Genomic DNA, 13,023 nt, shown 5'->3' with positions numbered 1-13,023 from the left:
GAGGCATTTGTTGACTCCTTTCATGTCCAAGAAAGGGCAAAAAAAAGACCCAACTTCTTTAGGGCCACAAAATGAATTGAGTATCTCTCCTGGCTCTGGGCCTCTGTCAGGACCAAAATCACAGCTTCAAATCTTTGAAGGTTTTCCAGAGCAGTTCTTACTGCTTCTCTCCTGGCAATAAACGTACAGAGGGAAATCACAAAGGTATTGGTAATGTAAAATGGAAGCTCCAGGGAATATCCCTTCTGCACAATATCCATGTGTCCAAAATCTGCTGGAGAAAGACTATTGGCAAGGGCCCAGGCTGCAGCTCCCTTTATCTAGTGATATCATGGAGGAAAAGGGGTGTTCTGTCTCCATCTGCTGAGGGGATGGAGTAAAATCCAATTGTCTGGACTAGTCTAGCAGGATAAGGAAAAACACTTTCTTTTTTTTTAAATAACTTTATCGATGCAGCTTCAACATCCTGATACACTGGGTCAATACTGGCACAGAGGGATGAGTGTCCCGTAACACCACGATGATACATTGGATCAGGACTGGCTCAGAGGGAATAGCGCTGTTCTAAGCCAGTAACACAACTTTTTGCGGTAACTAATGTCACTTAGAGCTTTCCTATCACAACCATTTCCTATCACAACCCAACAGTCTGATTTCAATCTGTTCTAGCAATTATACATATAAACAAGCTCTAAATCATGTACACAAATTACTACTATAAGAACATTTAAAAGTTATAATGAATACTGTTCCTTGCCTCCCTCATACTCCATTGTATATTATACCCTCTTTTCGTGCCCTCTCTTATTTCTTACTCCAAGTTAACATATCCTTGTTATAATGTAACTTTATACTCCTTTCAAATTGTCTCTGATTAATGGTTGTTTATAGTTACTGCTTGTTCGATGTAAACCGAGTTGATTTGATTTGTATCAAGAAAGTCAATATATAAAAACCTTAAATAAATAAATAAATAAATAAATAAATAAATAAAATAAATTATTGACCAGATCTAAGACAGCTTAGCTCCTGGAGAAAAGCATATTAAGCAAACCGAAAATTAAATCCAAAACTTACAGGCTGATGCAATATCGTGCACTCAGGCTAGCGCACAGGTTAACCCGCGGTTAGACGTGCGTCCATAACCCCTTGGGCAATAAGGGGATTAGCGTGTCCAAAACGCGCGTAGCTAATAGCGCTCATCACGTGTAAATGCCATGTTGATGAGGCTATTAGCTATTACCTCCCGGTGTAAAAAAACAACCGTGCACCAGATGCACACATTTTAGCCCTCAAAAATTAATACCAGCCCCGGAGCTGGCGTTTAAGTTTTGAGGAGCCCTAAAAGTAGAACTAAAAAGCAGAAAATACTGCTTTTCCTCAGACTTAATTTCATGGTGATATTAAGCCAGAGGAACCACAGAAAGCAGCAACCTGAAAAAAAAAAAAAAAAAAAAAGTCTTGACAGCGGACAAATTAAGCGCCCGTTTCCTAACCCACACACAGCCCCTTCTCCTGGGCACCCGAAGCAGAGGTGGAGCTAGGGATGCACAATTTCCCCTAGCGCCTCCTTTTTAACACAGTGATTCATTTGCCTGCTGCATCGCATGCCTGAGTGAATTGGATGGACACGTGTTAGGAAAGCGGGTGCTCGATCATGCGTGCCCGTTTTTCACGCGCCAATATTGCATCGGACTGTTAGAGGGCAATCTTCATAGAAATTTACCCTCAGAAACCCCCTCTTGAAAACTGCCCTCCCCTCTCCCTGGGGAAAACGGATGACGCCAGGGTGGGGTTCTGGCCAGGGTGGGCCTCTGGATGTATGCATAGGGATTTGTGTATTTCTTTTAGCTAATGTATTACCCCGCTAATCCTCAATACAACTCATAGCAGGGTACAATGCAAAAAATAAACACACACAAAAACTCCTCCCACTCTCCAGCTGCTGTGGCTGGAGCAGCAGTACAGACTCCCGCTGCTGCTGTTCGCACCCTGCTTCCAGCTCCTCCTCCGATATGCGAGGCCATGCACACATGCGTACAGACAAACAGACACGCCCGATCCAATAGTAAGCACTTTTGCTGTAGCCATACATGGCTAAAAAAAAAAAAAAAAGACTGCTTATTGCTGACTGCCAAAATGATGAGCACTAACTTTCTGTAAAACCTATAAACACATTTAGCTGGTGTCAGCAGAAGCAGAGCCGACTCTGTTGAATTATTCTACGAATGCTAATGAAATGGTGAGAACCGCATCTTACCCAGTGAGACCAACAGATCATAATTCTCCTTCATCACGTCCTTGTAAAGATCTTTCTGCCAGCCTGCCAAGTCCTTCCAGTCGTCCTCCGAAAAGTAGGTGGCGAGTTCTTTTATGGATTTTGGTGCCTGAAAGGCAAAACAGTTTACCTCTTAATATATTCTGCTCCAATCAGATCCCCCACCGTTGCCACCAATCGCAACCTGGTGCTCACAGCAGTCTTCAAATCATATTTCTTCACCCATTTCTCCTATGGGGCAATCAGAGGTCAGTTTTCAGAAAGATCTAGTTGGGTAACCGAGGAGTTACCCAGCTGCATGCTCTAGAGTGAAAAAAAGGTGTCCCAGCTGAATGGGTAAATATATCTACCTGGGCTTATCAGGCAGTTATATTTACCTGGGTAAAAATGGGCTCTCCTGGGGTCAGCGATAGGTCAGGCGGGGAAAAATACAAGTGTAAGGCCTTAGACACTGTTCTGCATAAGTGATTTATAAATACACTGAGCGCCTTTGGTATGGGCTCTGGAGTGACTGCGTTAGAAACTGACTGAGTGGGAGGTGACAAAGGGTGGTGGTAAATGGATTTCTCTCTGAGGAGAGGATGTTACTAGCGCTATGTCTCAGCAATCGGTACTTGGACCGGTCCTTTTCAACATTTTTGTGAGCAACATAAAACGGAAGAGTTGCAGGAAAAGTTTGCCTTTTTGCCGATCATTCCAAAATCTGTAACAGGGTAAATCAGCCAGGATGGTGAGGAAAACATGAGGAGGGATCTAGCCGAAGCTCGTGGAATGGTAAGGTCTGCCAGCTAAGTTTTAATGCTAAAAAAATGCAGAGGAATGGTCGGCAGAAAAAGGGAGGTGATATTGCCTCCATATAGGTCCCTGGTGAGACCTCACTTGGAATCCTGTGTACAATTCTGGAGACCGCACCTTCAGAAGGATATAAACAGGATGGAGGCAGTCCAGAGGGTGGCTACTAAAATGGTCAGTGGTCTTTGTTCTAAAGCATATAGGGATAGACTTAAAGGTCTAAAAATGTATACCACAGAGGAAAGGCAAGACAGGGGACATATGATAAGAGACATTTAAATATCTCAAAGGTTTCCATGCACAGGAGGTGAGCCTCTTTCAATGGAAAGGAGGTTCTAAAACGAGGGGTCATGGGATGAGGGTAAAAGGAAGTAGGCTCAGAAGTAATCGTTAGGAACTATTTCTTTACAGAGAGGATGGTGGATGCATGGAACAGCCTCCCAGTGGAGGTGGTGGAGACAAAACCGGCATCTGACTTCAAGAAAGCATGGAAGGAATACAGGAGATCTTTAAGGGCGTGATGGGCATTGTAGAGCTAAATTAGTTGGGTGGATGGGCAAACAGGATAGGCCATGTGGCCATTTTCTACTATCGTGTTTCTGTGTACATTTAATTTTTCAAGTTTACATGTGTATTTTCAAGTGTGCAACCCAAACGGCAGGTGCAAAGTATATGCATATCTTTGTAGCTACAAGGCAGGTACAAAAGTACCGCAGAATCTTACACCTGCATGTGTTACTCCCAATTGGCTCGGAGGGACAGTGCTGCTGTTTTCAAACAACTGGAAACGAGCAGTTTTAATAGTTCAGTTTTCCGGAAATGGTCATTTCAAAGCTCTGTGCCCACAGGCTGCCTGCAGGAGTGGGACCGCGACTTACTGTGGTACTTAGGAACTTCTGCAGGGAATCTGAGTGAATGCACCGCTGATGTGACTAAAAATTATGATCCAGCGGATGCCTTCCTTAGGAGGCAGACCTGGGGAATTTCAGCCACGACCAGCACACCGCACACAGAAATACTACGGAGGACAGCCCAGGCACGCCAGTGTTTATATACAGCTTTATCACATATCAAAGGGCAATCCTTTTTCTCCAAAGAAGCTGCATCAGAAAGCTGGTTCTGGGGAACCAGACGTACTGACCTTTGCTAGGCAATAAAAGTAAATGCATATTTTTTTTTTAGATACATTATAGCTGGCTCAGGAGGGTATATTTTCTTTATTTAAAATATTTTTTACCTACCTACCAAAACTTCCTAGGTGAGTACCAAATAAACATATGGAATTAAAACCAAAATGAAAACAGTATTTGCCAGAAAACATTAAGCACCACCAATGCAAAACATTTTTGCCACGCTAACTAGAAAGCTGAGTCAACTCAACCTCCAAAGACCTGCTTGAATAGGAAACCTTAAATATTTTTCCTAAAAGTCTTTATACATCCTTCGGACAGTAGATTCTCAGGTAATGAATTCCAAAAGTAGTGGACAGACAACAGCAAACATTCGGCCTCTGGTTTCACGCAGGCTTAAAAGGTTTAATCAATGGAACTTCTAAAGAAATAAATTCCTGCCTCATGACCTCAGCAAACGAGTGGGAACATAAATCTTCAAGGCAGCACTAATGCATGACGGAGCTACCCAGTGCAGTACCTTGAAGTTTAAATGAGTTTTAAAAACTTTATAGGCCAAACAAGGGAAGCCAGTGTCAGGATGGTAAAAATCAGAGTCACCAGCTGATTTCGTGAGGCCCCAGCCAGAATGTGTGGTGCTGCTGCGTTTTGAGCCATCAGCAGTACCCGCAACGCAGAGGCTGGGAGGCCCAAAAACAGCTGAGCTGGGATAACCGAGGCCACGGATGACAGACATCTGCATTACTGCTGGAAAATGGTCCAAGGCCAACAGCAGTCTCAGTCTACGCACAATACGTACCTTGTGAAAGATGTTTTCTGCTACTCAATAGGAAAGAACTGCCCATTGATTTCAATAAACTTAGGTCCATCTCTAGATGCAGCCGCCGTGAGCGCATGATCGGATTGTGGAATTTAGTGACTCCGTCAGGCAGACGCCGTGAGCACATAATCGGATTGTGGAATTTAGTGACTCCGTCAGGCAGACGCCGTGAGCACATAATCGGATTGTGGAATTTAGTGACTCCGTCAGGCAGACGCCGTGAGCACATAATCTAACTATATTTTTTAAGTAGTTACTTTATAGTTTATTTGGATTTTACATAGGTGTCTACAAAACAACAAAAAGACCTATGTGTTACATTTTATACCCCCTGATGAAGCCCCAACTGGGCGAAACAATAAGGCTTTTGTCGGGGTTTTCCTGAACATCTGTATCTTTGTTCTCAAGGCTGAGCACTTTTCCTTAATCGGACAGTCACAGCTCTTTGATGCTAACCCCTGGTACATCATACTACAACATTGGACCTTTTCACTCTCCAAGCCGAGGGTTCATCTTCAGCTACAATTTAGTGGTTGATATTATGTGAATTTTATAATAATTTTGTCTGCAGCTATAGTTGTGATTCTATATTTTTGGTAAAACAAGTTTTGTATAAAAAGTATGGTTTGATGTTGGTGTGATTTTTTTTGTTTTTCTATGCAATTTGTAAAAAATATTTTAGGCTTTGTTAAAAATAAATATTGAAGTCTTATTTTGAGTATAAGATGATTCATTACTGTTCTTTTTCTATTGCTTGGCAATTTATATACATCTATAGCTACATATCATTAGCTGTGATGGGGTAGGTCTGAAATGAAAGGAAATCTGTATGTAATGTCTGCAGCCAGGAAGCAGCCAGCCTCCCTACGAAGACATCATGCTTGTACCTTGATTATACCGAGAGGTCCGTCTGAGGGTCTGAGACAATTTAGTGGAGCAAGACAAAAACTGATCACCCGCCTGGTTAAATAAGTTTACTAGATGGTGTACGTGAAAATGAGGTGGGCCTTCAGCTCTAAATAACCAGTCTTCCCTTTAGGGGGCTAACACAGGAGGACTCTGCCCAGACCTGGAAAGAAGGAGGAGGATATGGGGGAAGAGAGGGGACCCTTCTGAATGGTCGCCACGGCTGTACGGCAGGTGTACAAAAAAAAACAACCCCGTAAAAATAGTGCAATTCCGTAGAGAAGTGCCAGGGTTTTCAGGGGGATGTTAAATTAAACCTGAAACCATGGTGGAAGGGGTGGGAAATCGTGTTACATCCGGCCTCAAAGATTCATCTCTCACATAAGTACTAAGAAAAACACTAGCCGAAAACACTGAGTTGCAGATCCGACAGGAAGATTGCCCACCTCTGACTCACAATGTGGGACAGCAGAAAAAGACCACCTGGCCCATCCTGTTTGCCCAGTCACACAAATAATCAAAAGGTCCTGCACCAGGTTCCGCGCTGGGTTACCCAAATCCAGAAAACAAGGAGACGTGTGAACACTTCCTGACCCCTAGTTTCCTTCTGAGGTAGAAACCTTTGCACACGCTTGTAACAACATTCATTCTGTGAACGTTTGTGTAATATCCGCATCACTAAACTTTAGAGATCTTTTATCCCCTACAGCAAACTAGGCAAGGAATGGAGTCCACTGGTGACAACCTGCACTAAACAATTAAGACTGCTGGAAAAATCACCTGTAAGGCGTGCTCCAGCACTCTGGAATGATCTCCCCCTTGAATTAAGGAGGAAAATGATCTATAAATGTTTAGAAGAAAGCTGAAAACCTGATTTATGTCTCAATGTTTTAACACTTGATGCAGCTATTATTGAGTAGGAATGAAGCGTGAGATCTGAGAGTATGATTTTTGTATTATCTCTATTTAGATTGAGTTCATTAATAATGTTTTATTTTAAATTTACATTTTTTTTTAAATTTTCATTATGAATGTGTTTCGATTTGTATTGTTATTTGTAATATGTTACACATCACTTGAAACAATTTTTAATCAGTGACGCGAACTATAAATATTATTAAATAAATAAATAAAACCAAGAGTAGGGCAGCTTTCAAAATGCCTGATGACCTCACAAAGTGCTCTGCCCTCCCAGATTTTTCAACTGAACTGAACTAGCCTGGCCAGTTTCTCTGTAGGGCAGGTGTGCACAAAACGTTTGGGCCCAAGGAGTGCGCCTTTGAAAATCCAGTGGCCAGCTTGTGCTGGGGGAATTCTTTACTTCACTTACTTTGCAGGAGTAAAAAAAAAAAAGTACCTGGGGTAACATCTGCATATCGATTTCAAAAGGAAATCCTAGCTCATACTTTACCAGGCCTGTCCTGAGACCACCCCCTTTTTCCCCATATGTAGTGAGGGGGCGGTCAATTTTGAAAGTATTTTTTTCCCCCACTAGTAAACACCTAATCCCTTTGTAAACTGTCCCCTTAGAGCCTGTTTTCACAGGGAACGGTGGTGGGAACGGGCTCTAGGAATTTTCAAGGCAAGCTGGGCCTCGCTCTACTTTTCTTTGTGAAAACCGTTTCAGAAGAACAAAAAAAAAAATAATAATAAACCCAACAAAACAGTTCTGTCAGACATTATATATTTGCTGACACTAAACTACATGATCTGTATAGAGGTGGATACCATAACTTTATCACGCATGGTCCCATTACCCAGAATCCTCTTCAGCTGAAGTCTCATCGGGGAGGGCACTAAAGCACATTTGCTCTAGTTCAAAGAGGAGGTTATGAGTAACAGCATTTTATTTGTGAGAAAGTTATGGGACACCTCTTTCTACACATCATTTAGCCGGCTTTCAGAAAATGTAATTGGTGGAAGGATATTTCAGTGTTCAGAAATTTGTTTTTACAAAACCAGTGTGACCCAGGCAGCCATGACAGCACCTAGACTCCCCACCCTGCTGTTCCTCTGTGCAAACACTGGATGAGCAATACAGCCTTCCACCACAAGATATACTACTGGCAACCAGGCAAAAAGAGCACGTACAGAAAGGCAGGACACTGCTTTCTCCCACAAAAGCGCCGTTACCTGGAATTCCCCCACATGCACCAGGGCTGGAAAAATTCTGGGCGTCAAATCACCTGAACGCTTAAAATTCAGGGCCTGGCAGAAGAGAGACTGGTGGTACTCAAGCTGAAGGGCAAAGATCATGTAGATGTTGGCACTGGGAGGAGAGAGATTGGATGAAGGGGAAAAAAAACTGGAGGAGGTGAGGTTGTTGGGGGGGGGGGGGATGCCTGGAAGGAGGGAGGGCAAAGAAAATCATAAAGTTCGTATGAGAAAGCAGCACATAAAAAAAAAATAAAAAAAAAAGAATTAAAGAACATAATAGCAATTAAAAAAAAAGTGAAAAAGCAAAAAATAAATTTTCTAGCTACTAAACATTTTTGACTGGCCTGGTAAATTTTCCAAATATATTTTCCCAACCCTGTGACACATGCTATAATTTAGCACTGCTTTTATTTGAAGCTCCCAGTGAAGGTGGATTACGGGCATGGCGTTCTGTGAGAAATTCTTGCGTTCTCTCTTCTACGCATCCATTTTCTCTCATCTCAGAGCCTGTAACTTGTGTCTGGAAACACAAGTTTCTGGACACAAGATCAGCCATGTATCATTATATAATTATTTTGGATTGTAAAGCTTGTTGCTAATTTAATGTCCATTGTAAACCGAAGTGATGTTTGCTAACGAGCCACGGTATATAAAAACCCCTTAAATAAATAAATAAATGCATAAATAAATACATAAATAAATAAACAAACCTCCTGGTGCTGATGTCATGTTCACAAGGAGCAGGGCAGGTGGGTTACAGACTGAGCCCTTGCCGTCCACAGCTCACCGCTTCTCCCATAAAAAAACGGCATCCGCACGATACGGGCATTTTGCCACAAGTTATAGTTTAAGAACTAAATAAAAAAGTTGAGGATGGGTGAAGAGTTCTTCCCCTCCCCAACCCTCTGAAAAGGTACAGGGAAACGTAGGGCTGGATTTTGGCATAGGCAGCAGAGGCCTGAGCCTAGGGTGCCAAGTTCTTAAGATAGCCAAAAACTAGCACTCCCCATACTGCTCTCCGATTTCCAGGGACGAAACCCCCTTATCCCTGATCCTCTGCCTAGGGGGCGCCATAATCTTAAATCCAACCCTGGAGAAAAACAGAGGTTGAGCGGTGTTTGCACAGCTGTAGGCCCAGACCTTCTTTTCTTGATGGAAGCAGAGTCTGAAGAACAAGGCATCCTCCCAGAAAATAAATGCTCCTGAAACTAGAGAAACTAGAGAAAATCATGCAACTACAGTGTTAGCCTATAATAAATGTCAGGTTTGGGTTAATTTTAGCAGGATGGACACCAGGGCCTTGTTTTGACCTTCATACCAGGTTTCCAACCAATTGGTTCAGTTTAGCCAAAACCGGCACAGTCTCCGGCCAGACAGACAGACTGATTCGATTGCAGCATATGAGCAAAAATGGTTCCGATTAATGCATGACAAAATGTTTCCTCTACGCAGATTTAATTTTTTGTATCCATAAATAATCCCCTTTGTTCACAGAGACTGCAGGCTCTACAGGACTGACCCAGAATGTCCAGGAATTAAGGAGGAGACTTCCACAGGACTGCACACAGTCCTGGAGAAAAACGCTTCAGGAGTGTATTTATTTATTACCCACCCTTCCTACGTTCTCAGAGAATATCAAATGGAGAGAAAGATTTCTCAGCGTCTCACAATTAGTTTTCTAATATTCCTGGAAACCAGGCGTCTCAAGTCAGTGTTTGCTATGTCAGGGCTTATTTATTTATTTAAAACTTTTTAAATATACTGACATTCATATGCATATTATATCGGTTTACAAGCAACGGGGATAATAAAAAACAAATTAAGAAAGTGAAAAATAAAGTGAAGGGCACCACATAGTAACATTTAATTCATTTTTTAGGCAAGAGAGTGCTTATTGTGGAGGGTGCATCTGTCTGTCTATATACATTTGTATGGTCTATAGCATACACGCATGGCACTTTAGTCAAGCAGCCGCACACGCCACATATAAGATGGGGAAGGCCCAGGGAGGAGCAGTGCAAAGGTGCTCCCCACCTTTGCTGACCCCGACAGGAGCAGCACTAGTCCTTACCACTGCCGAAACCAGTGCTCCCCAGGTCTGCTTGCTCCACAGCACTTCTAGGGTGGGGTTGGGGGCCAGAAGAGGTGCATGAACTCCAGCTGGGCTGAAAAAAGGAAACGCACCTCTGTGCAATGCTTCTAGTATCGCACTTTACAACTTTGTCAAAAACATTTGGGAGGTATCAGACCTTTTATGATAAAGGGTTGTTTTTTGTTTTTTTTAAGTACTGAATGAAATTAACACATATACACATAAACACGCATTAAGAAGTAAAGTAAGCACCATACTCCTTTTATTTTTAAAAATAATATTCATAGGGTTACTTGCAATTTTTCAATGTGCTGCTCATGAATTGGGCACGCAGCTGGAAAAAATAAGATCGGAGATACGCCCCGATGTTCATTTCCCAGCAAGATGAACTGAGGGGCAGCCACCTTTGTTGTCATATGAGAAACTGGGGTTACCATATCACCCTGGGTCAACCGAAGAGGATGATCCGGTTCTGATTTTTCACGATGCATGTATTATTTATGGATAAAGTAACGTAGTCGTTGTCTTAGTCCACTTGAATGCACAGAAATAAATAATTTTTATTTGCTAAATACATACATAATACACAGAAATAAAGATTATTATTAAAATGTATAACACTTTATTACCAAGTTGCTCAAAGCGAGTTACAATAGCAAGCAAACAAGTACAGGCAGCATGACTAGTAGAACAGTCATCCTACTGAATGAATTTCTGATGACAAGAGTTGTGATAAGCCTGTTTTATGGATGTGATATTGAAAGAAGAATTATGTTGTGATTTTCCTATTGACTTCCCCAAGAAAATCACACCTAAAATGTCATGCATGCAGTGGCCTGGATTAGCCCTCTCTTCGGTTGACCTGGGGTGAGTTGGAGGCCCCCCATTACAGCATGCCCGGTCCTTAAAACCAGAAATCAAACCTTGAGCTGGCCACAGTACCCTCCGAACTGCAGGAGTATTAATGACAAACACTGCAGCCCAACAAGGGTGGCCAGCCGAGCCGGTTCCGGTTTCGCCCTATGGATGTAGCCGGGCTTCTCATGCATCAGAGAACACCAGGTCCGCAACCCTCACGACACTCCCAGTACACACAAACAAAAGTACCACAACTCCCGACACAATGGCTGCGTTATAAACTCACTAAAGTGCTTTCAACAAAGGAGCTGTGTGCAAGAATTCTATTACAAAAAAAGAAAAGTCCTTTCCCCGCGCCCGGCTCTCCTGCATGTGATCACCTCCCCGAATTGTGTACATCGAGGGCACTTTACATACTGCATATTAAATACAGGAAACGCTTGCAGTAACGCCCCCCATCCCCGGCCTCGCAAGCTCACACGGAAGGGCCCCGGTAGGTGCCTCCAGATCTCGCCGCCCTTCCGATTACTGCGGCTCAAGGAATACCAGAGACTAATTCACTACAGAAAGCCAGAAATGTGGTACCTGGGCAGGTGTCCCTGCTGGCAGCTTCCCCTCTAGACCCCTGTCCGGAGAGAAGTTCCCCTGTTTCAGTCCGGCTTGCGGGGATCCAGGATCCTTGTCTGCACGGATTCCTCCCCCTCCTGAAGAGTCTGTGCGCAGGGACCTCTCCGGTCCTCCTCCGGCAGGCTCCATCTGTCGGGCCCTCTCCCGTCCTGCAGGGTCCGTCTGCAGAGCCCTCGCCTCTTCTCCTTCCGCAGGTTCCAAATACCGATCCCCCTCCTCTTTTACTGCAGTCTCCATGTGCAGGGCCCCTTCCTCCTCTGCAGGGTGCATGGGCAGAGCCCCCTCCTCGCCCTTCCCGAGGGCTGCAGCTGTCATAGCTCGGGCAGGGAGGAGCTCGGGATACAGGCCTTTTAGTGCAGACAAGCAGGAGAGGGAGGAGCCACCCAGAACACCCCTTCCAGAGGTCACAGACCAGGAAGACACCGAGGAGACCCTTTGCACAGGGTCTCAGATTTGGGAGAAGCGGCTGTGTTTGTAGCTTTGAGCAGAGGGGGAGGAGAAAGGAGTCACTGCTCTCATAGCCCGGCTGGGAGATGTAGTCCGTTCCGTGGGGAAGACTTTCTTTGCTGTGCCAGGAGCCGTTGTGTCTGAACACAGAATAAACTACAACTTCCGGCATGCCCTGTACTTCCTGCTGCAGCGACGGCGACGACGACTTCCAGACTGGGGAACAAAAAAAAAAAGATAGCTAATAACGGCTTGCAGCCAGGGCGGTGCAGGAATTAGGCCCCTGTATCAGATTGTATGACACAAAAAATTTTATTTTTAAACTCATAAGTCTAGGATAGGAGGCAGTGTCCTATTGTGCATTGCTAACTGGTTAAAAGACAGGAAACAGAGGGTAAGACTAAATGGTCAGTTTTCCAAATAGAGAATGGTCATTAGTGGACTATATAGGGATCCATACTCGGACCTGTGCTATTTAACATATTTGTAAATGATCTGGAAAAGGGAACAAGAGAGATTGTAAAACTGCCATGACGCAAAATTATTTGTAGTTGATAAAACAGCAACAGATTGTGAGGTCTGCCAAGGGCATTTGTGAGACTAGGAAACAGGGAAACAGAATGGCAAATTAAATTTAATGTGGAAAAGTGCAAAGTTATGGACATAGGAAAAAATAATCCCAATTACAGGTACGCTATGCTGGGTTCTATATTGGGATACGACACCTCCCAGGAAAAGGACCTTGGAATCCTTGTGGACAATACAATGAAAGCCTGAGCTCAGTGTGCAGCAGTGGCTTAAAAAGCAAATATAATGTTAGGAATGATCCAAACAGGATTGGAGAATAAAATAGAAAATATCATTTTGCCTCTGTATCAAGCCATGGTGCGACCTCACCTTGAATACTATGAGGAGT

The 13,023-nt window shown here is 43.5% G+C and overlaps 1 protein-coding gene across 1 annotated transcript in view; it reads right to left on the bottom strand.

The window, feature by feature from the left end:
- Window positions 1-12,283, bottom strand: part of LOC115083955 (zinc finger protein 774-like) — a 48,679-nt gene extending 36,396 nt beyond the window's left edge. The window contains exons 1-2 of the mRNA XM_029588128.1: window positions 11,619-12,283; window positions 2,261-2,387 (exon numbers count right to left, since the gene is read on the bottom strand). Coding sequence (XP_029443988.1) covers window positions 2,261-2,387; window positions 11,619-11,975 — 484 coding nt within the window. The 5' untranslated portion in view covers window positions 11,976-12,283. The remainder of the gene's footprint in view (window positions 1-2,260; window positions 2,388-11,618) is intronic.
- Between the last annotated feature and the right edge of the window lie 740 nt (window positions 12,284-13,023).

This window comes from Rhinatrema bivittatum, chromosome 2 (genome assembly GCF_901001135.1).
Source record: "Rhinatrema bivittatum chromosome 2, aRhiBiv1.1, whole genome shotgun sequence".
Lineage (NCBI taxonomy): Eukaryota > Metazoa > Chordata > Amphibia > Gymnophiona > Rhinatrematidae > Rhinatrema > Rhinatrema bivittatum.
Note: the sequence above shows the minus strand (reverse complement) of the source record. Positions and strands in the feature narration are given on the sequence as shown.